At 48.3% G+C, this 24,675-nt stretch overlaps 1 protein-coding gene across 29 annotated transcripts; it reads right to left on the bottom strand.

Annotated features, from left to right (window-relative positions):
* Window positions 1–1,027: 1,027 nt before the first annotated feature.
* On the bottom strand, window positions 1,028–15,115 carry Prss36 (protease, serine 36). 29 transcript variants are annotated; one of them, NM_001319147.1, is made up of 15 exons: window positions 14,802–15,115; window positions 14,441–14,479; window positions 14,228–14,263; window positions 13,627–13,789; window positions 13,032–13,312; window positions 9,427–9,593; window positions 4,979–5,228; window positions 4,715–4,844; window positions 4,155–4,393; window positions 3,892–4,055; window positions 2,780–3,017; window positions 2,529–2,670; window positions 1,957–2,222; window positions 1,761–1,882; window positions 1,028–1,504 (listed from the first exon to the last, which is right to left on the bottom strand). In NM_001319147.1, exons 1-15 carry the CDS (start codon window positions 14,836–14,838, stop codon window positions 1,220–1,222), a joined length of 2,559 nt encoding a protein of 852 aa, NP_001306076.1. In that variant the 5' UTR covers window positions 14,839–15,115; the 3' UTR covers window positions 1,028–1,219. The 29 variants fall into 29 exon arrangements, 16 of the variants coding, with proteins under 16 accessions (NP_001306076.1, XP_030098957.1, XP_017167876.1 ...); XM_017312395.2 differs by having other exon boundaries at window positions 1,040–1,504; window positions 4,155–4,426; window positions 14,802–15,111; XR_003946591.1 differs by having other exon boundaries at window positions 3,837–4,393; window positions 13,032–13,789; window positions 14,802–15,111.
* Window positions 15,116–24,675: the final 9,560 nt, after the last annotated feature.

Consider the following 24,675-nt stretch of genomic DNA (forward strand, 5'->3'; position numbering starts at 1 on the left):
GGTTTAAGCTGAGGAAAAACTGACCCTTACTTCCTCTGCTGTCTGCAGCTGGATTCCAGCCCAGCCCTGGGTCGGAGAATTCCTGGAGGGGGTGAATCAGAGGGAGGGAGGGGCAAGACTCTGGGAGTCACGTGCGGTGCGTTTAGGGAAAGGAAGGGGCAGATTCAGTGTGGGGCATAGAGAGCAGGTGGCTGTACTCACTTCCTTGAGTCTTGGAGAATATTCACTGTGGTACCCAACAGAGAAAGAAAAGAAAGCCTTTAACCACATCTCCCCTTCTCAGTTTCCCCGCGCCACCTACCAGCTTACTCTAGGTCTCCCTTCCCACATCTTTGCTTGTATAATACACTGGACCCCACCCCCAACTCTACCCTTTGTTTACCCATTGAGAAAGACTCCCACGTGTTCTTCAGCTCAGTATTTGCTGTCTTTGTGTGCTCAAACCTCTTTCCTCCTCTAACCGTTTCTTGATCCCTAGCCCTGGTGTGCTTAGATGCCACAGGGAGTGCTTGGTGAACTTAGTATTTCAGGTTCCAGTTGTCACGCTTTGCCAGTTAGCAAGTAATATGGATTAACTGGTGAGTGTAGGGGCAGAGGAGGGACTTGCATGGAGGTGGCCCTGATCCTGGGGACACTGGTTAGGACGTGCAGGAGGGAGTCTCTTAAAGGGTGCAGAGGTTCTTGTGTTTGTGTGTGTGTGTACATTATACATTAGGGTATATATTTGGGGCTAGCTTTCACATCCCAAGGCCTCCTAGTCTTGGACAGTCAGAGCCGGGGCTGTGGTATGCTCCAGGTGCTGGGGACACTAATTCCAATGGAGAGGTGACACACAACCAGCTGTCCACCTAACCTCCCCCGCCCAGAGGCAGGAATGAGGGAACAGCTGCCACGTTATAGGGGATACATTTCCTGGGATCCCAAGGCCTGAGTCACCAAGAGGGTAGAGCCCTATCCTTGGGGCTTTCCCCTTAGCTCTGAGGTGTTCAGCGCCTCTGTAGCGTAAGAGATGCCACAAAGCCACGTGTCTGTATTTACATTTTTATTGTCTGTTCCTCCTCCACCCCCAAGGATTCTTAGATTTAAAGTAGCCAGCACTGAGGTCCAATTATCTGAAAGCTGATGCAGTAGAGGTGGAAGAGGCCCTCTTCAGGCCCGGGAGCTGGCCGGTTGAGCCACATTCCAGCCCTGATGGGTGGTGTGAATAGGAGCCGGGCTCTCAGCGAGGGATCAGTGGAGCCAGGAGGAGGAGCAGAAGCAGAGCAGTGACCTTAGGGGAGCTAGCAGACCCTGCTAAGTCTTGGGGGCAGAGGTCACTGCCTTCAGGAGACCAGTAGGAGGAGCCACCGAGATGAAGAAAATGGGCTTCTCCCACGGTTTGCGATATCCATGTAGCTTCAGGGCCAATGGCTGCAAACAGCTCCCGGTTTCCTCGAACAGCCATGCCCACGAGAACCCAGGGACCTTCCTCAGTCTGGCACAGGAGGGGAGGTGCTGAGGTGACCTGCAGAGTTGGAGCCAAGGCCAAATGAGTCTGTCACACTTCCATCTGGTTCTCTTCCCTAAAGACCCATCACAAAGCACTGCATATCTCGCCCTTAGGAATCCTGGTTTCTGGTCTCTCTAAGGTCTAGCTCCGAAATAATACTTGATCCTATCTGGAACCCCATACCAAGGAACTCCATTTCTATTCGAAATAGGGTCTAGTTGCCCAGAACTACTTTTCCTCTCCCCGCTCCAAGATCCCTAGGCCCCTGTACCTCACATCTATCCTCCTGTCCCTCTGAATAGAGGACACAGAAGGTCCCAGGAGTCAGAATACCCGGATAGAGGCAGTGACAGAGTCGTGGTGTCAAGATGGAGACAGCAGCAACTACAGGAACTAGAGAGGAGAGAGAACTGTAAAGGGTTCTGGCCCGAGGTTACTCCTTATTCCCATGACCCAAGGACTCTCACCTCTGTCCTGTGGGTTCTTCCAGCCCAAAACCCAGCAGCTGGCCCCTGAAGGAATACCCCCTGGGTGTAGGCAGATGGGAAGAGCTGATGGGGAGGGCTCCACCCGAGAGTTCAGCTCCAGTAGAGCCAGGGGGGGTCTAAGTCCTAAGTGCCGGGGCAGACGGATGCTGACGACAGACCGAGATACCTGGTGGCCCTGTGGGAGGGAGCTGACCCCTGCCCGGCCAAGATATACTTCAATGTAGGGCACTGTTGTAGAGCCCAGCCTGTGAGAATAGGAACCAGTATCAGAACCAGCATCCTGTCTTATTTCTTCCATAGCTGGTGAAGTCCTTCCCAGCAGAACAGGGCTGAAGTGGTCTCTAGGACCACCCACCAACTGCTCTGTGATTCCTCTCTCTTCTGCCTTCTCAAATCTAACCAAACCAAACCACCCCAACAAAAACACCCACGGCGGGGGGGGCTTTCTCTGTGCTGTGTGAGCCTAAGCGTGATGACGTCCTACTGCTGCAAGAATCCTTCATCTATCACCCAATTTTCCTCACCTTGCCTCCTAGCTAGGAGAGACCCACCTGAGAATACAGTGAGTGGCTGCTAGGACCCAGCCTGGGGCCACCAGAATCCCAGTGCAGACTCTATCACCAGTCACATGCACCTCCGTCAGCCAGGGCCACAACACACCAGCTGGAGTGGATTTTGGCCTTAGGCCACAGGCTAGAGAGAGGCGGCCATGTCAGAGGGAGTCCCAAGGCTGCCCCCTAAACATCTCGCCAGGACCTAAGAATTACCAGGAACTCCTGAAGCCTCACAGACCCCTGCTCACCACCGTGCTCAGTATGTGTGGGACAAGTCTGTTTCTCGGTCTCCTCCCCTTCAGGGCCCCAGTCCCAGGTTAGCTGGTCCTCCAGGTAAGCTCCCTGAGTCACATGACGGATCCACGGACCATGAGTCTGCATTGGGGAAAAGGCTCGGGGTCGGAGACAACCATCTGAGAGGGTTCTGTATCCTGCCAGGAACCAGGTCCCCTCCTCACGGCACAGAAGGCTCCAACTGGAATCTTTCTGCAGAAAACACTATTATTACTCACATGAGTGTAGGCTGCAGGCCTATAGAGCCTCAGCTTGGAGGGCTTTGCTGGTTCTCCTTTCCTGCAAGAACCCTTCAAGCCAAGTTCCAGTGCTGGTTTGTATAAAACTCCAGCCCTCACTTGACAAACCCCAATACCTTCTCTCCCATCCCCTCTCGTTTTCGAGACAGGGTTTCTCTGTGTAGCCTTGGCTGTCCTCGAACTCTGAGATCACTTGCCTCTGCCTACTGAGTGGTAGGATTAAAGTCGCAGTGTACTTGGTTTCAACCCTTTCTTCAAACTGACAAGCTCAGGTTGGAGAGATGGCCCAGTCGTTAAAGAACTTGGTTCAGGAGGACCCGGGCTTGGATCCCAACACTCATATTTTTAAAAGGAATTATCTGAGCGCAGTGGTGCACACTCAGGCGGATCTCTGAATTCATTTGAGGCCAGCCTCATCAACAGAGTAAGGTTTTTTTTTTTTTTAATTTAAAAATTTTATGTATTTTTCTTTTATGTGCATTGGTGCTTTGCCTGCATGTATGCCTGCGTGAGGGTGTCATATATTGGAGTTACAGGCATTTGCGAGCTGCCATGTGGGTGCTGGGAATTGAACTGGAAGAGCAGTCAGGGCTCTTAGCCACTGAGCCATTTCTCCAGCCCCTACACAGTTCTAAAACAGCCAGGAATACACAGAGGAACCCTGTCTGGGGTAAGAAAAAAAAAAAAAAGAGGAAGGAAAGAAAGAATAGAAATAAGAGTTTTGGCACCATGCGGAGGCCAGAACGCCCCGCTCCGTTCTAGCTCCTCCCACCTCCAGCTGGGTCCTGGTCCGGACGAGATTTCTGCAACGAGTTCCTGCTGCTCACCCAACATAGGCCCGCCTCTTCCTCCTCCTGGTAGGCGGGACAAAGCAAGTGCGGCGGGTCTCCTGGCCGCGGCACGGTCTCCCCCTGGCGGCCGTACAGGCAATGACACCACCAGCCGTTCAACAGCTGCGCCTCCAGCTGCGCGCTGGAGCCCGGGGCGAGTTCTGGGAGAGAGATGAGCAGCGAGGGGTCAATGCGGCCGCCCGCGTGGGTTCCGCTCCGCCCATCCCACCCAGTCCTTGGCCCCGCGCGGCCACGCGCACCCCCGCGTCCCCAGCGAGCCAGGCGGCAGTGGCTCCCGGGCAGAAAATAGTGTTCGTGGTGGGGCAGGCACACGGCACTCGGGGCCGCGGTCAGGTTCACGCGCGTCCTCAGCTGCAGCAGCGCCAGGTCCGAAGCGAAGTCCCTGGAAGCGTTCTCGTGCGCCACGAGGCGCGCCACCCTCTCCTCCTCCGGACGGGAGGGCAGCAGCACCCGCCAGGTCTCAAAATCGTGGGGTGAGCTGTCAGAGGTGCGGGGCTGCTGGGTGGGGAAGCTGAGGAGCGTGTGCATTCCGCATACTAGATGCAAAACTAGCTTCCCAGGCTTAGACTGCGTCTCGGGGTTGGAATACTGTGTCCGACACTGGAACCCCGCCCTTACTCTGTTATTCTGGTTCTCGCGTTCTGGACAGAGCCACCTACCCGCCCTTGCCAGACTCCCAGGCTTTACGTTGGATTCTATATTTCCTACGACTTCACACTACAAACTGAGGTACAACTCTCACCCCAGAGGAAGGACTGAGCCAGGGGAAAGAGTGCCCGATGTATGGATTCTCACTCACTCCAGAAAGCAGCTGGCGGGTGCCAAGACCCATCTGTCAGACACCAGAGCTCCATAGCAGGGTGTGGAGCCTGGTACGGTCACTTGGGCCTCCCAGGGCCAGGTCCCCGGCCTCGGAGCCTTCCCGCACTCTTAAGAGATGAGAGGCCTGGGTCAGGGAGTCTGCAGAAATCCTTAACCCTGCAGCCTCCACCCCAATTCGTATCTGCCCAGCCCAGCCCAGCCCAGCTCAGCTCAGCTCAGTGTCAGTGCATCTGCCGTTCACCTGGTTGAGCAAAGGTACAGTTTTCTTCTCTGGGCTCCCAGGGTCCTGACTGTGGCTTCTGGAGCTGGCTGGGAAAGACAGGCCCAGGTTCTGAACCCATCACGTGTTCCCGAATCCACGACTCATAGGGAGCCACTGCAGTGAAGACCCCAGGGCGGTTCCTCCGTCCACAGCCAAAGCCAAAGCTGGTGATTCCGGCCAGGAACCATCGGCCTCCGTCCTCACAGACCAGCGGTCCCCCAGAGTCACCCTAATGATAGATGACTCAAGTCAGAGATTAGTTCAAGAATTCTTACCCCATTTTGGCCTAACATATAGCCACCTTCTGGAAACCTTCCTGAGCTATCTTCACATTTGTATTATCTACAACTCTACTTAGAGGAAAGTCCGGTAAAACAGAGCCACAGACTGGCTAAAGCCAGGAGACAAGGTCTCATTGGACCTGAATGATTCTTGGAAATAATTCACCCCTAAACTATTCTCCCTGATTTCTGAGGTTTTTTTTTTTTAAAGATTTATTTATTTTTATTTATATGAATACACTGTAGCTGTCTTCAGACACACCAAAAGAGGGCGTCGGATCCCCATCACAGATGGTTGTGAGCCACCATGTGGTTGCTGGGAATTGAACTCAGGACCTCTAGAAAATCAGTACAGTGCTCTTTGTTTTTGTTTTTGTTTTTGAGACAGGGTTTCTCTGTGTAGCCTTGGCTGTCCTGGAACTCACTCTGTAGACCAGGCTGGCCTCGAACTCAAAAATCCGCCTGCCTCTGCCTCCCAAGTACTGGGATGAAAGGCGTGCGCCACCACTGCCCTGCCAGTACAGTGCTCTTAACCACTGAGCCATCTCTCCAACTGGATTTCTAAGGTTTCTAAGTTGCAGCTCCCAAGGTTTTGTTTTGGGCTGGGCTTGACCCCAGGGTCTCACAAATGCTGAGCTCTGCCCCTTTAAAAAGTAAATTGAGAAAGCTGGGAGGTGGTGTTGTATATTTTTAATCCCAGAACTCCAGAGGAAGAAGCAGACAGATCTCTGAGGTCAAGGCCAACTTGGACTACAGAGTGAGTTCCAGTGTAGTCTCTAAAATCAATCAATCAATCAATCAAATACTGAGGGGTCTTGCTCACCTGGTGCTTGCCTTACAAGTTTAAGGTCCCAAGTTCCATTTCCATAACCCATGTAAAAATGTCGTGACTTGAGCTTGCAAGTCCACTACTGTAGAGGCATAGACAGCCAGTCTAGCCTAATTGGTGAGCCCAAGGCCAATGAGAAACCCTGTTTTGATTGTTTGTTTTAAGTTTTCAAGACATGGTTTCTCTGTGTAACAGCCCTGACTGTCCTGGAATCTGATTTGTACACCAGGGTGGCCTCAGAGTTGCAAAGCCCTGCCTGCCTCTGCATCCCGAGTGCTGGGTGAAAGGCACGTGCCACTGCACCTCTGCAAGAGACCCTGTCTTAAAGGAGGTAGACTGTATGTCCAATGACACCTGAGGTTGTCCTCTGCCTGCACCCCTGCACACACACATACAACACCGCCTCCATATGCACACACTCAGACACACAAACACAAAAAATAAATTAAAGCCAAGGTACATACCTATAGTCCTAACACATGGGAGATGAAGGATCAGGGCATAGTTATTTTTAGGCTAACCTGAGCTCCAGGAGACTGTCTCCAAACAAATAAACAAAAAATGGCTAAAGGTCATATTGAGTGTAAAATGCACACACAATAAATAAATGTAAAGACATTGAGAGATACTAACCGAGTAGAACTAGGCAATTATTATAGCTAAAGGAGCATGTATGGTGTCTATATCTGTAGTGCCTGCGATTCAAGAGGCTGAGGCTGGAGAGTCACTTAAGTTCAGGAGTCAAAGACCACCTTAGGCAACATAGAAAGATCCTGGTTATGAATGAATGAATACATGAACAAATAAGTAAATACATTAAGAGTGGGGAGTGTGGGGGCTGGAGAGATGACTCAGCGGGTAAGAGCACTGACTGCTCTTCCAGAGGTCCTGAGTTCAATTCCCAGCAACCACATGGTGGCTCACAACCATCTGTAATGGGATCCGATGCCCTCTTCTGGTGTATCTGAAGGGAGACAGTGTACTTACATACATTAAATAAATAGTTCTTAGGAGAAAAAAAAAAGAGTGGGGAGTGTGAAATCAAGTGAGGAAAACCCAAAATGAGCAGACACACAAACGGTTGGTATGGGGCGTTGTTATTCTATGTTGCCTGTTCTCCAACCCAGCTCAGGAGTCAGAAAGAAATCTGGGGCTGGAGAGATGCTTAAGAGCACTCGCTACTCTTCCCAGAGGATCCAGATTCAACTCCCACCCACATGGTGGCTCACAATCATCTGTAACAACAGTTCCAGAGATCTGATGCCCTCTTCTGACTGCCTTGGGCACCAGTCATGCACATGGCGCACAAACGTACATACAGGCCTGTTGAACTGCTTCTACCACTTCACTTATGAGTTCTGGGGCTGTAGGCACACACCTTCACGCTCAGCTCCAGAGGCATAGACCTCCATGCTCAGCTCCGGTGGTGCTGGCTAAGCCAAGCACTCTAACAGCTGAGCTATACCCCAAGTCTGTCTGTCTGTCTTTCTCTCTCTCTCTCTCTCTCTCTCTCTCTTTCTTTCTTTCTTTCTTTCTTTCTTTTTCTCTTTCTTTTTTTCTTTCTTTCTTTCTCTTCGAGACAGGGTTTCTCTGTGTAGCCCTGGCTATCCTGGAACTCACTCTGTAGACCAGGCTGGCCTCGAACAAAATCTAAAATTTTAAGAGACTGACTATGTCAATGGGTCCTGGAACCCCAGAACCATCTATTTTGTATTCACACCATTACCATGAATGCTGGGTTATTTTCTTTAAAAAGTTGTTTCAAATATACTGTTTTGGCTATCAGCCAATTATCTGGAAAATTCCCTCTGTGAAGAATTAATTCGGCCCTTGGTCCTGTGAAGGTTCTATGCCCCAGTATAGGGGAATGCCTGGGCCAGGAAGCTGGAGTGGGTGGGTTGGGGAGCAGGGGGTGGGGGGAGAGGATAGGGGATTTTCGGAGGGGAAACTAGGAAAGGGGATAGCATTTGAAATGTAAATAAAGAAAATATCTAAAAAATTAGTAAAAAAAAAAAAGAATTCATTTTTCTCAATAATTATTTGTTAGGTACCTACTAAGCAACAAGTGTTGTGTTATATAGGCTGGGCTTTGGAATAAGAAAAATAATAGCGGGGCTGGTGAGATGGCTCAGTGGGTAAGAGCACCCGACTGCTCTTCCAAAGGTTCGGAGTTCAAATCCCAGCAACCACATGGTGGCTCACAACCATCCATAAGGAGATCTGACTCCCTCTTCTGGTGTGTCTGAAGACAGCTACAGTGTACTTACATATAATAAATCTTTAAAAAAAAAGAAAGAAAAATAATAGCTAATAGCTTTTTAGATCTTAGTGAGGTCATTAATTATGATAACAACACTTGCATATTATTTTCATCTTCCAGATATGAAGTTTGAACATTTGGCAAAGTTGAATATTTAACAGCTGGTGGCGCTGGACTTGTGAAAGGGAGTGGAGGATGCCCCGAGAGAGCAAATTCTTGAGCATACTGTTGACGTGGACGAGACCAGGTCAAGGGCTCCAAGGCCTTGGAACCATGGGATACTGGCAAAGCTGTATCCACATATGGGCCATGCTCAAGATGGGTGGCAGAGCTCAACTCCAGAGTCCAAAACAAGTGATCAGTGTGTGTAAAGACTAGCAGCTGCAGCTTCCTCTGAGAAGTTTGCAGCCCCAAACTATTGGTCTACAGAGACCTCCTACTAAGACTAGTTAAACCTTGTCACTGTGCTATGCCCAGTGAACACCTCAAAGTTCCCAGCTATCGTGGGGATCTAACCCCAGCTTTGCTGTATGTGTGTCTGTCCTTTCTTCATTTTCTCACTTGACATAATTTGGGTTCCACAACCCCTGCCTCATGGGATGCAGGGTAGATGTAGCAGCAATTGGCACTTGGGAGTCTGGGGCTCTGCTGCATCATACTCCCAAGGGTAACAGTACACGTGTTGAGTCCTAGCTTCCATCCATCCATCTATAATCTTTGTGCCAGTCCTACTCATTGATACTCTTTTGTTTTGTTTTGAGCTAGGGTCTCACGTAGCTTAGGATGACCACTATGTAGCTCAGACAGGCCCTGAGCGGTTCACCTGGCTTCTCCTCTATTTACCAAGTGCTAAGATTACAAGTGCTTCCTGCTATGTCAGGCTCCATTGGCTGTCTTTGGGGTTTTGTTTTGTTGCCAGAGATTGAACCTAGCACCTCCTAGGTGCTAGGCACATACTGTACCCATGAGCTATACTCCCCAGATAAGATTCCATTGAAGATGAGGCTCAAATTTTCATCTACTGCTTAGGTGCTTCCTATGGGCTAGGAGATCTTACCTGGCAGGTATCCCTTCGTCCCGCTGGATAGCCAGCACACAACATCCCTGGCAACAGCTGGAAAGTCAGGTTGAAAGGGCCAGGACGGCTGTAGAGACATTGACAGGCAGCCTCTCCCAGCAACCTTAGCTCCACTTCCTGTAGAACCCAGGGCAGAGGCAGAGGGACTGAGGGCAGAACAGATACTGTGAGTTAGGTATGGAACACTCATCTCTCCAGACCTTTGCTTTGTCCCTTTCAGTGGCCACCAACATGCCTCTATCGAGTCAATGTAGCTCAGTTGGCAGGCTGCTTGCTAACATACACAAAGGCTGTGCTCAGTCCCCAGGGCTGAATAAACCAGGTGTGCTGGCACGTGCCTGTAATCCCAGAACTTGGGAACTAGAGGTGAAGAATCAGAAACTCAAGATCATCATCAGCTACATAGTAAGTTCAATGCCAGCTTGGGCTATGTGTGACCTTGTCTTGGGGGGGGTGGGGGAAAGATGGCTCCCTAGCCTACCACTTCCATCACACTATCTGTTGCTTCTTTCTTTCTTTCTTTCTTTCTTTCTTTCTTTCTTTCTTTCTTTCTTTCTTTCTTTCTTTCCTTCCTTCCTTCCTTCCTTCCTTCCTTCTCTCTCTCTCTCTCTCTCTCTCTCTCTCTCTCTCTCTTTCTTTCTTTCTTTCTTTCTTTCTTTCTTTCTTTCTTTCATTTTTTGAGACAGGGTTTCTCCATGTAGCCCTGGCTGTCCTGGAGCTCACTCTGTAGACCAGGCTGGCCTAGAATTCAGGAATCCGCCTGCCTCTGCCTCCAAAGTACTGGGATTAAAGGCGTGGGCCACCACTGCCTGGCCTGTTGTTCTTTCTTCTCTCTAAATCCTATTCTTATATTTGGCCCCTGTAAGCATCCGGCAAGAGCTGTTACAGATGCTATAGGTTGTGAACTATACAAGGTCCACAGACAATAATGTATATATGTTAGCACTAAAAACCATCAAACTGTCAACCCTGATGTGGAGTGGGTATTTGTTCAAAAGCAGAGCAACCTTTACACAAAAATATCATGTGTATTGGATATGGTCTTGTATCCATTTACCAAACACAGAAACTAGACTTTAGGATAAAAATTTGGGTGTTGGGCTGGAGATATGGCTCAGCAGTGGCACTGACTGCTCTTCTGAAGGTCCTGAGTTCAAATCTCAGCAACCACATGGTGGCTCACAACCATCTGTAATCTGTCGCCCTCTTCTGGTGCATCTGAAGACAGCTACAGTGTACTTACATACAATAATAAATATTAAAAAAAAAAAAAAAAAAAAAAAAAAAGAACCTGGGTGTTAGCCAGGCATGGTGGCACAACAAATCTCTGAGTTCAAGGCCAGCCTGGTCTACAGAGTGAGTTCCAGGACAGCCAGGGATACACAGAGAAACCCTGTCTCGAAAGACAGACAAGGGCTGGTGAGATGGCTCAGTGGGTTAGAGCACCTGACTGCTCTTCCGAAGGTCCAGAGTTCAAATCCCAGCAACCACATGGTGGCTCACAACCATCCGTAACGAGATCTGACTCCCTCTTCTGGAGTGTCTGAAGACAACTACAATGTACTTACATATAATAAATAAATAAATATTTAAAAAAAAAAAAAAGAAAGACAGACAAACACAAAAAAGCAAAAACACAGCAACAAAAAGAATATGGGTGTCATCTCTGTCTCCATTTAAAAAGATTATTATGTATGTGAGTGTTTTGCCTGATTGTCTGTGTGCACATTACATGTGTCCCTAGTGTGTGCATACAAAAGTCAAAGAAGGGGGCTGGTGAGCTGGCTCAGTGGTTAAGAGCACCAACTGCTTTTCCAAAGGTCCTGAGTTCAAATCCCAGCAACCACATGGTGGCTCACAACCATGCGTAATGAGATCTGATGCTCTCTTCTGGAGTGTCTGAAGACAGCTACAGTGTACTTACATATAATACGTTAAAAAAAAAAAAGGTCAAAGAAGAATCCAAGATACCCTGAAACTGGAGTTATTTGGAGTTACAGTTGGTTGTGAGCGGCCATGGAACCAAACCTGGGTCCTTTGCCCAGCAACAACTCCTTTTTAACTGCCAAGCCTTCTCTCCAGCCTCCCTGACTCCCGTTTTAACTCAGCTTCCCCACTTAGCTCCCAAGATGTCCCACTTGTGTCTCTGTATCCTCAGTGTAACTTCCCAGTGCAGGCAGCATAAGCTATTATCATGCATGTGAGTGTTTTGCCTGGTTGTCTGTGTGCACATTACATGAATGTGAATGGTCAGCCCGGCTCCTGAGTGGTCAGTTTCCTAATTCACTCTGTACCTGCTACTTCCAGGAGTAAATGGATGTTGCAGGCTCAGCCTGGGGCCCCAGTGCCAACATTCTGGATTCCAGGTGTATGTTACTGCTTACAGCTGCTACCTTTGTTGTTGTTGCTGCTGCTGTTGTTGTTAACACGGGGTCCCCCTCTGTAGCCCTAGCTGTCCTGGAATTCCCTATGTAGAACATTCCGACTTGAACCCCCAGAGATCCATTTGCCTCTGCCTCTAGACTGCTGAGATGAAAGGTGTGCGCCACTGCAATCAGCCCAGGTGCTACTTTTGATGAAAAGACTCAGGAACCAGAGAGGGACAGGGGATGTGAAGAGGTCCTTCTAGACTCACCAGAATCCTGAGAGGTCAGGCTATGGCTGAGCCTGTCCTTGGAACTCAGCTAGAGTGGTCTGGGGGCCTTGGTAGTGCCACTGGTTGGCACTACTCTGTCCTTCAGTCTCAGCATGACTTTAAGATCTTCTATACCCACCCTCAGCATCCTTGTGAGCGTTGCCCTGCCACTCGGTGTAGCACCCAGGGTTTCCCCAGGGCCTTCAGGATGGCCTCTATTTAGCACATCCTCTCTCCACACGGCCTCCTTCCCAGTGATCTCCTGCTGTGAAGGCCCACTGTCAGGACCCTCTGGCTCCTTCCACAAAGATTTCCTAGGTGTTCATGATCACCGTTTCCTGTTGGTACCCCTGCAAGCCGCAGCTATGGCATCTCCTCCACAAAGCGCCTTTCAAAGCCCCTAGTCCTGGAGAAGTGTGACCAAGCAGATGTAGACTAGCTATGTACCCATAGCTATGTTTACTAGCAGCAAAGTAACAGCCAGTAATAGGGGTGGCAGAAGATGGAAAAAGAGTCCGTCTCCAACACCACTGTGCTAGCCACTGCTGATAGGCATTACTTGGGTTTTCTCTGCCCCGTCACCCAACACCCCGGGAGCTGTTTTCCTCTTTTCGCAGGAGGAAATGTGCAGGGGGGGAATGCTTTGTCTGAAAGAGCTGGGATGGAACCCGAATCTGACCTAAATCCAAAAGAGAAAAGAAAAGAAAAAAAAGAAGAAAAAAAGAAAAGAAAAGAAAAAAAACAAACCAAAAACAAAAACGGAGAAAAGGTGAGGCCGGGCAACCTCGGGTACATAAAAAGAGGTTAGGAATTTTCCGTGGATCAGAACCAAATCTCCCAAGCTCCGCCTGGGTCCCATTCTTTAGGCTCAGCTTCCGAGGAGGTAACCCACTAGAGGACCCAGCTTTCAGGGCCCACACTTGCAAGGGCGGTGGTGCGTCCCACTTACCAGCCTCCTGGACGTCCCCCCAACCAGTGGCCCAGCAGGCAGTTCCGTGAGCGAAGAGGTGCGAGGCACGAGGCAGGCAGACCGGCCGCACAGAGGGGCCCAGCTTGGCTGGCGAGGCCAGGCGCAGCAGAGCCAAGTCTGCGCCCAGTTCCACTGTGCTGTAGTTGTCCGGTATCAGGATGGTGGCCACTGAGCGCATGTGCGCTCCTTCCAGGGGCCCGTCCTGGGAGTGCACGCCCAGCAGAACTGACAATTCGTCCGCGGGCTCCAAGGTTCCATTCCTGCTCCAGTGCCGGGGAGAGAAGGGGACTAGGTTGGCCCTACGGAGTCAGTCCTTGGGACTGGGGACTCAGAGCCAACGGGGAGCTAGGGTCAGTAGGAACCCAGCGAGAGAGCGAATCCAGATTTTTCACCGTGGAAGTCGAAAGGGTCAAATAGGACTTGGAGATGTCAGTGGGAGCGTTGGAAAGATTTCTATTCTAGGGTATTCAGCCTGGACAGCGTGGCATTGCCAGGCAGGAAGGATAAGCAGGGAAGGTTGAGCTGCTGCGCAGGGTTAGCTATAGGAGAGAACCTGGACAAAGACTATACTCACGTCACGAAACAGTGAGCAGCGGAGAGGACCCAGGAAGGGGCGATGAGGGAGCCCCCGCAGATGTGGCCCCCACCTTGATGCAGGCTCACCTGCCATGGCCAAGTGCCAGGATGAGCGTCCGAGCCCCCCACAATGCGGGAAGAGGGCTCAGGGCGGCCGCAGTCTGCAATAGAGACCCCCTAGAAGTCAAAGCTCGGTTAGGGTTCCCCTCCTCTCCTAATCCCTTGGACTCCAGAGACCCTGGTAACTCGGGGAGGGTGGTGGTGGAGCCTGAACCCCTTCAGTTTGCCCTTCTGAACATGAGCAAGCCAAAGCTGGAGGGCCCGGGCACTTCCAATTCACTCATGACCTAGCCAGTTTGAAACTTCTTTAGGATTCAAGACAGCCTTTAGTGCCAGCGCTCAGGAGGCAAAGACAGGTGGATCTCTGTGAGTGTGAGGTTAGCCTGGCCTATGAGAATGAGTTTCAGGATAGCTAGGACTATAGAGAGAGACCCTGTCTCAAGAGCAAAGCAAAGCAAAGCAAAGCAAAGCAAAACGAAAACAAAAACAAGCAAGCAAACAAAAGACAAGATTGGAGGCAACTCATGCCTCTCTCTTACCTAGGTCTTCAAATTCTCCTTGGGTAGGACTGACCACTAGAAGACAGAAGACAGAGAGAGAAAGACGCTCCTTCAGCCCCGACACTGCCAGCACCATCTTCCTGCTCTTCCTGGGCTTTTGCTGCCCTCAGTCCCCCGGTTCCCTGTTTCAGCCCTTTGGTCTGCCTACACTGAGGCATCTGAGCCCAACTCTCCCCAGTCCATCAGTCTTACCTGAGTCCTGGAAGGCTCCTGGAGGGATGGGACTGACCACTGAGAAGACAAGAGGGAGGCAAGGAAAGTCTGGAGAGATGATGCACTTAGGTGTGGCTCTTTCTCCTTCCATCCTATTTTACAGTGTTCCATCTCCCCATGGCATGCAGGCCTCCTTTCCCCTTCCCCTTCTGCACAATCCCTCGGGCTCCTGGTATGGCCCTCTCCTCCTTCCACCACCCTCCCGTCCTTCCTCTTGACACTCTGCTCCTCTGCCTACTCTGCTATCTTACTGCCATAAGGGATGCAGGGTATATCTCCTGCTTTTCAGCTCTCTAGGGTTGGTATCCAGGCTTCTTAAAGCCCGGTCCTCTGAACTTACCCATGATTACAACTGGGAGAAACAGGTGATGGGACATGGTCTACTAAAGTCAGCTGGAGGCACAGAGGCAGGTGAGAGGCTGCTTCCTGCCACCACTCTGTCACCGGACTATGTAGCTGGTTCCTCCTGATGGTCCCAGGGGTAGCCCCACCCTCCCTGGCTGGAGCCCATCTGTGGGAATCTGAGAGGATCTGGGCCTGAAAGGGGAAAATAGGGAGGTCAAAGGCCCCACCCTGAATTCTGGTGCATCTCACATATCTGGAGGCTCAGAGTGGAGGTAGGGCGGTGTCCTCACTCCAGGACACCTGTTGGATGTGGAGAGTTGAGCAGGGCGCCCCGTGTGTTAAACCGACTCAGAGGACTGTGGTGGGTGGAGTGCTAGGAGCACATGCCCTGGGTCCGTGGAAGAGCAGGATGGGGCTGGGCAGTAGCCCTTGGCATGACTCACCTGAGACCTCACCCTTGATTGGGGTGTGGCTTCCCCAGTGGCTTGGCCTTTTCTTCTCACACAGCTCTGGTTACTGGAGTTGCTGGCCAGGCCTGGGACAGGAACTCTAGGGAATTCAATTCCATCCTAACAAAGGGATCACAGATTCTGCCTTGTTGAGCAAGGCCTGGGGGTACTGGAGAGGACTAAGCAGCCTGGTAAAGCTGGAAACCCCTCTGTGCTGGGGTGGTCGACTCTCAATGCTGTTCCTTGCTTGCTCTTCATGTGACTTAGAAAAGTCACTCCGTCTCTTGGTACACTATTTATCATTAGGAGTCTATTTAAGGAAGGTATGGCACTGGGTGTGGTAGTACCTGTGACCCCAACACTGTGAAGTCTGAAAGCACTCCAGTCCACAGTTCCTAGACTACACAGAAGCTGGAGATGTGGGTTAGCTGCTATGATTGCTTGCTGCTCTTCCAGAGGACCTGAGTTCAGTTTCCAGAATCCACAACACCAGCTCACAACCTCCGGTGACTTCAGCTCCAGATTTGGTGCCCTCCTATGCCCTCTCTGTGGGTAACAGCACCCACATGGCATAGAGGGGTGTGTGTGAGTGAGTGTGTGTGTGAGTGTGAGTATGTGTGAGTGTGTGTGCGAGCATGTGTGTGTGTGCGTGTATGTGTGTGTGTGTGTGTGTGTGAGAGAGAGAGAGAGAGAGAGAGAGAGAGAGAGAGAGAGAAACAAGGGAAAAAGCACATGTTTGGGTAGAAGATATAGCTCAATTGGTAAAATGTTTGCCTAGAATGCATGAAGTTCTGGGCTTGATCCCCAGTTTTACATAAAGCAGGCATGCTGGTGAATGCTTATGATCCTAGCACCTAGGAGGTAGGCGGTAGGTGCAATATCAGACGTTCAGTATCAGGGCTGGAGAGATGGCTCAGTGGTTAAGAGCACTGACTGCTCTTCCAGCTGATGCCCTCTTCTGGTGTATCTGAAGACAGCGACAGTATACTCACATACATTAAATAAATAAATAAATAAATAAATAAATAAATATTAAAGGCGGGCAGGCTGGAGAGATGGAGAGATGGCTTAGTGGCTAAGAGCACTGACTGCTCTTCCAGAGGTTCCAGAGTTCAATTCCCACCAACCACATGGTGGCTCACAACCTTCTGTAGTGGGATCCGATGCTCTCTTCTGGTGTGTCTGAAGACAGCTACAGTGTATTCATATAAATAAAATAAATAAATCTTAAAAATTATTTTTTCAAAAGGAGTTCAAGGTCATTTTTAGCTACATTAGGAATTTAAGGCCAGCCTGGGCTACATACATAAGACTTTGTCTCAACAAACAAACAAGCAAACATGACTCTGCTTAGAGGAAGTGAGTGTTTGAGGATAGAGCTTTTTGCATGTGTGGGTAGACTTGAAGGAAACCAAAAAGATGAGGAAGCACTAGCTGGCTGGAATGGAGAGTCTGGGCTGGGGCTGGATTGCTGTCTCCATAGGTAAGAACGATTGTGTTGTAAGCATGAGGAGAACCTGAGATCAAATCCTCAGAACCCGTGTAAAAAGTTAGGCACAGCTGCCCTTGGAACAAGACAGAGGCCAAGAGCTCAAGGACTAGTCAGCCAAAACAGTGGAGCTCTGGTTCTATGAGAGATCCTGTTTCAAGGCTACAAAGTGGAGAGTGGTAGACAGGAGTGGCAATGAGGGAGCCCTTGCTGCCTTGCCCCAAAGAGAGAGAAGAAAGGAGGGGGACAGAGAAGGAATAGAGAGTAGTTTCTGGCACTCAAGAAGAGCTCTGTCTGTGCAAAGAGCCAGCCAGTAGAAGCTGCAGTCCTCAGTGGAAAAGTGTGACCTTCGTCCCCATCAGGGAAGAAGCTTTGAGGGAAACAGTAAGAACAATACACAGCCAGTTATTGTAGTGGTGTGTGCCCATAACCACAATGCTTGTGAGGCTGAGGCAGGGGAACGGTGTGAGGCCAGCCTGGCTCCCTCCAAAGCTAAAGGGAAACACTCCGTGTTATTGAGTTTCTCATTTTGTGAGTGGCTGGGCTCCGCTGAGCTGTTCTGTCTGTTGTTCCAAGTGTTTTGTAGTCAGATTTGTCTGAGATTGGAAGTATAGCAGGGCCCTAGACCTTAGCACATCTGACTCCATGATGGAAGAACTATTCAGGCTGTAAAACTTAGCACGTAGACAGCCCTATCTGCCAAAACTAAAACAAAGGCCTAATCCATCAAAGTCTTCAGACACACCAGAAGAGGTCATCAGATCCCATTATGGATGGTTGTGAGCCACCATGTGGTTGCTGTGAATTGAACTCAGGACCTCTGGAAGAGCAGTCAGTGCTCTTACCCGCTGAGCCATCTCTCCAGCCCCAATGGAAGTCCTTTCTGGTGACTGTACTGACTGAAAGGAGCACAGAAAGCTCCACACCTTGACTAGGCCATGGCTATGTAGAAATGGACGTCTCACTGAACTCTGTTCTTTCTGGAACTCGCTCTGGAGACCAGGCTGGTCTCGAACTCAGAGATCTGTCTGCTTCTGCCTCCCAAGTGCTGGGATTAAATGCCTGTGCGACCACCTCCTGGTTTGAGCCTACCTTAAGAGTACAGCTTTTACACCTGAGTGAGGAGACCAATAGGAGTTTCTAAACAGATTCTAGGGTCAGCTAAGGAAACACAAATGAATCAACTCCAAAAAAATGTTTTCCTTGACTGAAAATGTGGGTAAAAGTGCAACATAGTGCAACATTACATCAGATATTCCAGGGTATTTGTGCTATGCAGCTTCTCAGAGTGCCGGGAAGATAGAGAGACCTTTCAGTGCTGGAAAAACAGAGGCGTTCTGAAGCCAAGCTTTTGATATTACATTTCCCGATAAAAGAGACGGTTTCTCTTAAGAAAAAGGTTCCAGGTCACTATTTATTTATTTTATTTTTGAATTGACTTCAGAGAGAAAAACTAGAAAACAAAGAAAACTGATTGTCACTGTTAGGGGAAAAAAAAAGAAGCATTCCTTAGATAATCCTCCTTTTTTTTTTTTTTTTGTGTCCATTTCTGGACTGGGGAGATAGCTCATTGGTAAAGGGCATAGTGAGTTCACAGTGTAATGGAAGGAGTACAGAAAAACAGAATAGAATGTGTTGGTCTTGGTGGTGAACAGCTGCAATGCCAGCACTTGGAAGGTAAAGGTGGGATCAGGAGCCCAAGGCTAATTTTGGCTACATGGCTAGTTTAAGGCCAGCCTGGGCTGCAAGAGGCCCTGTCTCAGTCCTCCCCCCTCCTTCTACAAACAAAAGTAAATAAATAAATTTAATAAACACTGACTGGGTTGGGGTACAACACAGTGATATAGCACTTGTGTAGCACATGAGAGGCAAACAAAATAAAACAAAACATACAACAAACAAAAAGCTAAAAGTCAAGACTGTTGCCTCGGCAGAGCTGAGTGTGTTCCAGATCAGCTGGACCAGGCAGGACTGACTCTCCTGGGAAGAACGTGCCCAGGCAAGCATGGCCGCTCATGCTGGCAATCCCAGCCCTTGGGAAGCTGAGACAGAGTGACTGGTTCCCAGCTAACCTCATCTACATAGCAAGATCGAGGTCAGCATGGGCTATATAAGACCTCTTTCTCTCAAAACAAAAATGTGTTCAGGATCTGGAAGCCACCCCACTTCTGGTAGGGTTACTCGGTTGAAGACTGTTTGGGCAATGCCATGTCCTCAGAGAAGAACCTGGTTGTCTATCTGTTCTGCCACTCCAAAGGCAGCCCAGAGACCAAAGGCAGCCCAGAGACCAAAGGCAGCCCAGAGACCAAAGGCAGCCCAGAGACCAAAGGCAGCCCAGAGACCAAAGGCAGCCCAAAGACCAAAGGCAGCCCAAAGACCAAAGGCAGCCCAAAGATCCAGAAATGGGTTCAACCTGGGCCATAGGAGGATTCCTAGCAGTTAGGTAAAAGCCAGCATTCCTTGGAAACTTGTGACACTGATTTCCATCTACCTGAAGGAGTCATTTCTTTTACCTCTGGCAGAGGGACATATGGCTATCTGTAGTGCCCATTACATATCAAAGCTCATACTGGTCTTCTCTTAATATCACAAGTACCTGTTACACATGTCAGGGTTCATGCTGGCAGCCCAGACCTTCTGACCCACCCTACCTAAACTCCCTCTAGCATCCTTTTGCTCACTACTCATTCTCCTTATCACCCTGCTATTCTTGCTATGTTTATTTTCCCTCACCTCCTGCCCCCTCCCTCTCTCCTCTCTGCTCCTGCCTCTTTCACTGTGTTTTCTTTATTCTCCATGCCTGTTATTCTCTCCTCTTCTCATAGGTAGCCCTGACTATGTCTGGTCTGCTGGCCATGTTCAGTTTACTTCTTTCTCTGCTCTGGACTCTCCCACATGCCTCTGGCTGATTTCTCTTTCTCATATCTACAAAAATCCTTTCCCTTTAATCATACCTTGGGGCCATCAGGTCATCAGTTTATACAGTAGGTGATATATATCAAGAAATTCATTCATCTTGTTTAGATTTTCCAGTTTGGCAGAATACAGATTTTTAGAGCATGTCCTTATGATTCTCAGTACTTGTTGTCTATTGCCATGGTCTCCTTTTCATCTCTAATTTTATTAATTTGGATCATCTTTCTCTATTTAAGTTAATTTGACTAAAATTTTTATCATTCTTACTGATTTTCTCAAAGAACCAACTCCTTGTTTCATTGACTCTTGCATTTATGTTGTTGTTTCTATTTCATTCATCTCAGTTCTGAGCTTGAATATTTCTTCTTCCTCTTCTTTTTTTATTTTTTTTTAATTTTTTGGTTTTTCGAGACAGGGTTTCTCTGTGTAGCCCTGGCTGTCCTGGAACTCACTCTGTAGACCAGGCTGGCCTCAAACTCAGAAATCCACCTGCCTCTGCCTTCCAAGTGCTGGGATTAAAGGTGTGTGCCACCACTGCCCGATGAATATTTCTTTTTGGGTGTTGTTTTTTGTTGTTATAGAGCTTTTAGGTGTGCTATTAAGTTCCAAATATGAGATCTCTCCAATTTTTTTGATGTAGACAGAGTGCTATGAATTTGCCTCCTAGAAAATAGATTTTGTCTATAGATTTTGTCTTTGTCCCATAGATTATTTGTGTTTTCAATCTTATTTAGTTCTAAAAAGTTTTAGTTTTCTTCTTGATTTCTGTCTTGACCCATTTCTCATTCAGTAGAGAATTGCTCAGTTATCATGAGTTTGTAAGCTTTCTGTTGTTGATATCTAGCTTTAATCCATGGTAGTAAGATAGGATGCAGAGTGTTATTTTAATTTCCTTAAGTCTTTTGAGATTTCCTTTGTGTCCAAACATGTGGTCTAATTTGAAGAATGTTCTATGAGCTGATGAGAAGAAAGTATATTCTTTTGTGTTTGGGTGACATGGTCTATAGATATGTTAGTTTCATTTGATTTATGATGTTATTTAACTCCAGCATTTCTCTGGTTTTTGTCTGGATGACCTGTGCATTGGCAAGATCTTTACTGTGTGAGGGTCAATAAATGATTTTTTTGTTTTGTTTTTGTTTTTTGTTTTTTTTTTTTCGAGACAGGGTTTCTCTGTATAGCCCTGGCTGTCCTGGAATTCACTTTGTAGACCAGGCTGGCCTCGAACTCAGAAATCTGCCTGCCTCTGCCTCCTGAGTGCTGGGATTAAAGGTGTGTGCCACCACACCCGGCCTCAATACATGATTTTAACTGTTTTTCTTTTATGAACTTGGGAGCCCTTGTATTTGGTACATAAGGTTTAGAACGGCAATATCTTCTTGGTGGATTTTCCCTTGGATGAGCATGAAGTATCCTTCCCTATCTATTTTGATTCATTTTGGTGTGAAGTCTATTTTGTCAGATATTAAAATGGCTATGTCTCCATTTTAATGCTAACTTCTTGGGTCTACTTGCTTGGAAAACATTTTCTCACCTTTTAGTCCTAGGTGATGTCCTTGATGGTGAAATGTGTTTCTTGGATGCAGTATGTGGGGCACAGACAGCCTGGCCCCCGGTTGAGCAAAGGTCTGGAACCCCAGTGACCCGATGGGTGGTGACTTCCACCTGCATGGGATGGCAGGTGTTTGGCCATGCCTCCTGCCTGGGCCCCAGGTTCCTGTGGAAGCTACAGCCTCCAACAGCCCTCCCCTCCCCCCCCCCCTCCAGAGAGGTGTGTAGCCATCAGTCAAGTAGGAGCAGCACCAAGCCCTCCCACATGCAAATAGATTTCCCCAAAGCTCTCAGACCAAACCAATGAGAAATACCTGTTGTCAGACCCTTACCCACCCCCAAAACTGTATATAAGAATTCTATCCGGAAGGATTAAAGATGTGCGAGAACTACTCTGTTGTCCCAGCCTTCTGTCCAAAGAGCTGTAACACTTGGGAAGAGGTCTGCTCTCCTGAAGCTCTGCCGCACTCCTCACTGGCTCGTTGGCCTTTATTCGGTCCAGCCCTACCTGACTCCGTGAAGGGCTGAGTGGAGTAGCAGAGTAACCTGGAGGCCAAGAAGGAAGTGGAGCCAACCGCAGCAGCAGAAGCTGCGGAAGCAAGCGACCTCCCCTCCCTGCCCGCACTTGCTTTCTTTCACTAGAACTCTCACTCCAGGCCGGCCAGAGATCTCCATGGAAAGCTTCTGGCACACAGGCCCACACTAGTAGAAAGATGAGTCCTGTTTCCTTTCTTTTTTTAATTAGGTATTTTCTTCATTTACATTTCAAATGCTATCCCAAAAGTCCCCCAGACCCTCCCCCCTCCCCTCCCCACCCACTCCCACTTCTTGGCCCTGGTGTTCCCCCCCTCCCCCCCGTACTGAGGCATATAAAGTTTGCAAGACCAAGGGGTCTCTCTTCCCAATGATGGCCTGCTACATATGCAGCTAGAGACACAGCTCTGGGGGGTACTGGTTAGTTCATATTGTTGTTCCACCTATAGGGTTGCAGACCCCTTTAGCTCCTTGGGTACTTTCTCTAGCTCCTCCATTGGGGACCCTGTGTTCCATCCAATAGCTGACTGTGAGCATCCACTTCTGTGTTTGCCAGGCCCTGAGAGTCCTGTTTTCTAATACAATCTGCTAGTCTTTTATCGGTACTGAGAGTCATCAATGACCGGTGTTTATTGATTCCTGTTATTTTGTTGCTATGGTGTGGTGCTCTACTCCCCCACTCTTGTGATGCTCTACTCTAGAATTCTTTATTCCTGTGACTTCTTGGGTGTTTGTTAACCTCTTCAGATTGAAAATTTCCTTCTAATGCCTTCTATAGAACTGGATTGATAATTAGTGCTTACATCTGGTTTTATCATGCAATGCTTTCTTTTATTCATTTTATTTTATGTGCCTTGGTGTTTTGTTTGCATCCCTGGGGTACCAGATCCCCTGGAACTGGACTTAAAGACAGGTGGGTGCTGGGAATTGAACCTGGGTCCTCTGGAAAAGTAGCCCTTGCTCTTAACTGCTGAGCCGTCTCTCCAGCCCCCTCATGGAGTGCTTTTTTTGGTCCATTGACTGTGATTGATAATTTTACTGGGAATAGTAGCATCTGTGGTCACTTAGAATTTGTAGACTATCTGTCCAGGTCTTTCCAGCTTTTAGAGTCTCCATTGAGAAGTCAGGTGTAATTCTAATGGATCTGCCTTTGTATGTGACTATCTTTTTCTTTTGTAGTTTTTAATATGCTTTGTTTTGTACATTTTTTTTAGATATCTCTTTTTTAATTATTATATGTAAATACACTGTAGCTGTCTTCAGACACTCCAGAAGAGGGCATCAGATTTCATTATGGATGGTTGTGAGCCACCATGTGGTTGCTGGGATTTGAACTCAGGACCTTCGGAAGAGCAGTCGGTGCTCTTAACCACTGAGCCATCTCACCAGCTCCTGTTTTGTACATTTAATGTTTTATTATGTGCCAATAATGTTATTATATTATAGTTATTATTTTATTATAGCTATATGTTATATAACATATATATTATGTATTATATTATATATAGTAATATTATAACAATACTATGTGTCTGGTGTTGTCTATTTGGTATTGTAATTACTTCTTGTTCCTTAATAGACATCTCCTAATCCCAGCACTTGGGAGGCAGAGGCAGGGGGATCTCTGAGTTCAAGACTAGCCTTGTCTACAGAGTGAGACCCAGGACATCCAAGGCTACAGAGAAACCTTGTCTCAAAAGAACAAACAACAACAACAACAACAACAGGTACATGGCACCATGATTGGCTTTTCAGTTTGGGTTTTCTTTAGTGATTCTTTTTCTGCTTTCACATCCTGAATTATTTATATTAATCCATTTAACAATTTCTTTGTATTTCACAGTCATCACTAAGGGATTTATTTGTACCCTCATATTTATAGTTGCTATTTTGAAGCCTTTGTCTTGTGCTCCAGCTATCATACGTTTCTCAGGGCCTATATGATAGAGAGCTTGTGTTTGGGTGGAGAAATGATGTCCTGGCTGTTCATGTCCCACACAGAGGTCGGGGCTTCTGGAGTTGTGATGTTTGAGGTATTGCTTGGTGCTGATGCTTGTCTCTGTTGGGTGGGTCTTCCATGCTTTGGTTGCTGTTGCCCTCTCGGGATCCTAAGCCAGTGTGGTGGCTCTGGGGTCCCTAGTAGAGAATGCAGGTCAGAAGGTTGCAGGAAAGAGTGGGAATGGGCTAGGAGGAAAGGCTGAGAGGGGATATTAGAAAGAGCCGGGGCTGGTGAGATGGCTCAGTGGGTTAGAGCACCCGACTGCTCTTCCGAAGGTCCAGAGTTCAAATCCCAGCAACCACATGGTGGCTCACAACCATCCCTAACGAGATCTGACTCCCTCTTCTGGAGTGTCTGAAGACAGCTACAATGTACTTACATATAATAAATAAATAAATCTTTAAAAAAAAAAAAAAAAAAAAAAGAAAGAGCCAAGGAGGTTGGGTTCACAACTGCATGATTTTGCAGGGAAAGGAGGTGTGGTGGAAAGAGAGGATCCTGCAAGCAAGCTGCTACAGGTCTAAGAGTCAGTTTGGTCAGAGCATAATGGAGGGCAAGAAGGGTAGTGAGGATCTTGTATCAGAACCCCAGCCCAGTGTGACGTGCAACTACCAGCTCTGACTTCACTCTTGACTGGCATCCATTCCTCTGGAGTTCTCCTGTGGAAACAAGAATGACTGTCCCTCTTTCCATTTTACTCGACCAGAAATGCCCACCTCCTACTCTAGTCACGTGGTTTCCAGGGACCAAACTGGCATCAGGTCACCAGGTCCACCTTTCCTCTTTTATCCCAATACTTCCTGGGAGGAGGTGTCACCTACCAGACCCAGAAATGACCATAGTACTTTGGTCTTAAATGAACTGCATTCAAGTGTGACTCCCTTGAAGTGAAATGCATCATGTGCCATTTGGAGGATGTTTCCTGATAGGC

The sequence above is a fragment of the Mus musculus genome, chromosome 7 (genome assembly GCF_000001635.26).
Source record: "Mus musculus strain C57BL/6J chromosome 7, GRCm38.p6 C57BL/6J".
In the NCBI taxonomy this organism is placed as follows: domain Eukaryota; kingdom Metazoa; phylum Chordata; class Mammalia; order Rodentia; family Muridae; genus Mus; species Mus musculus.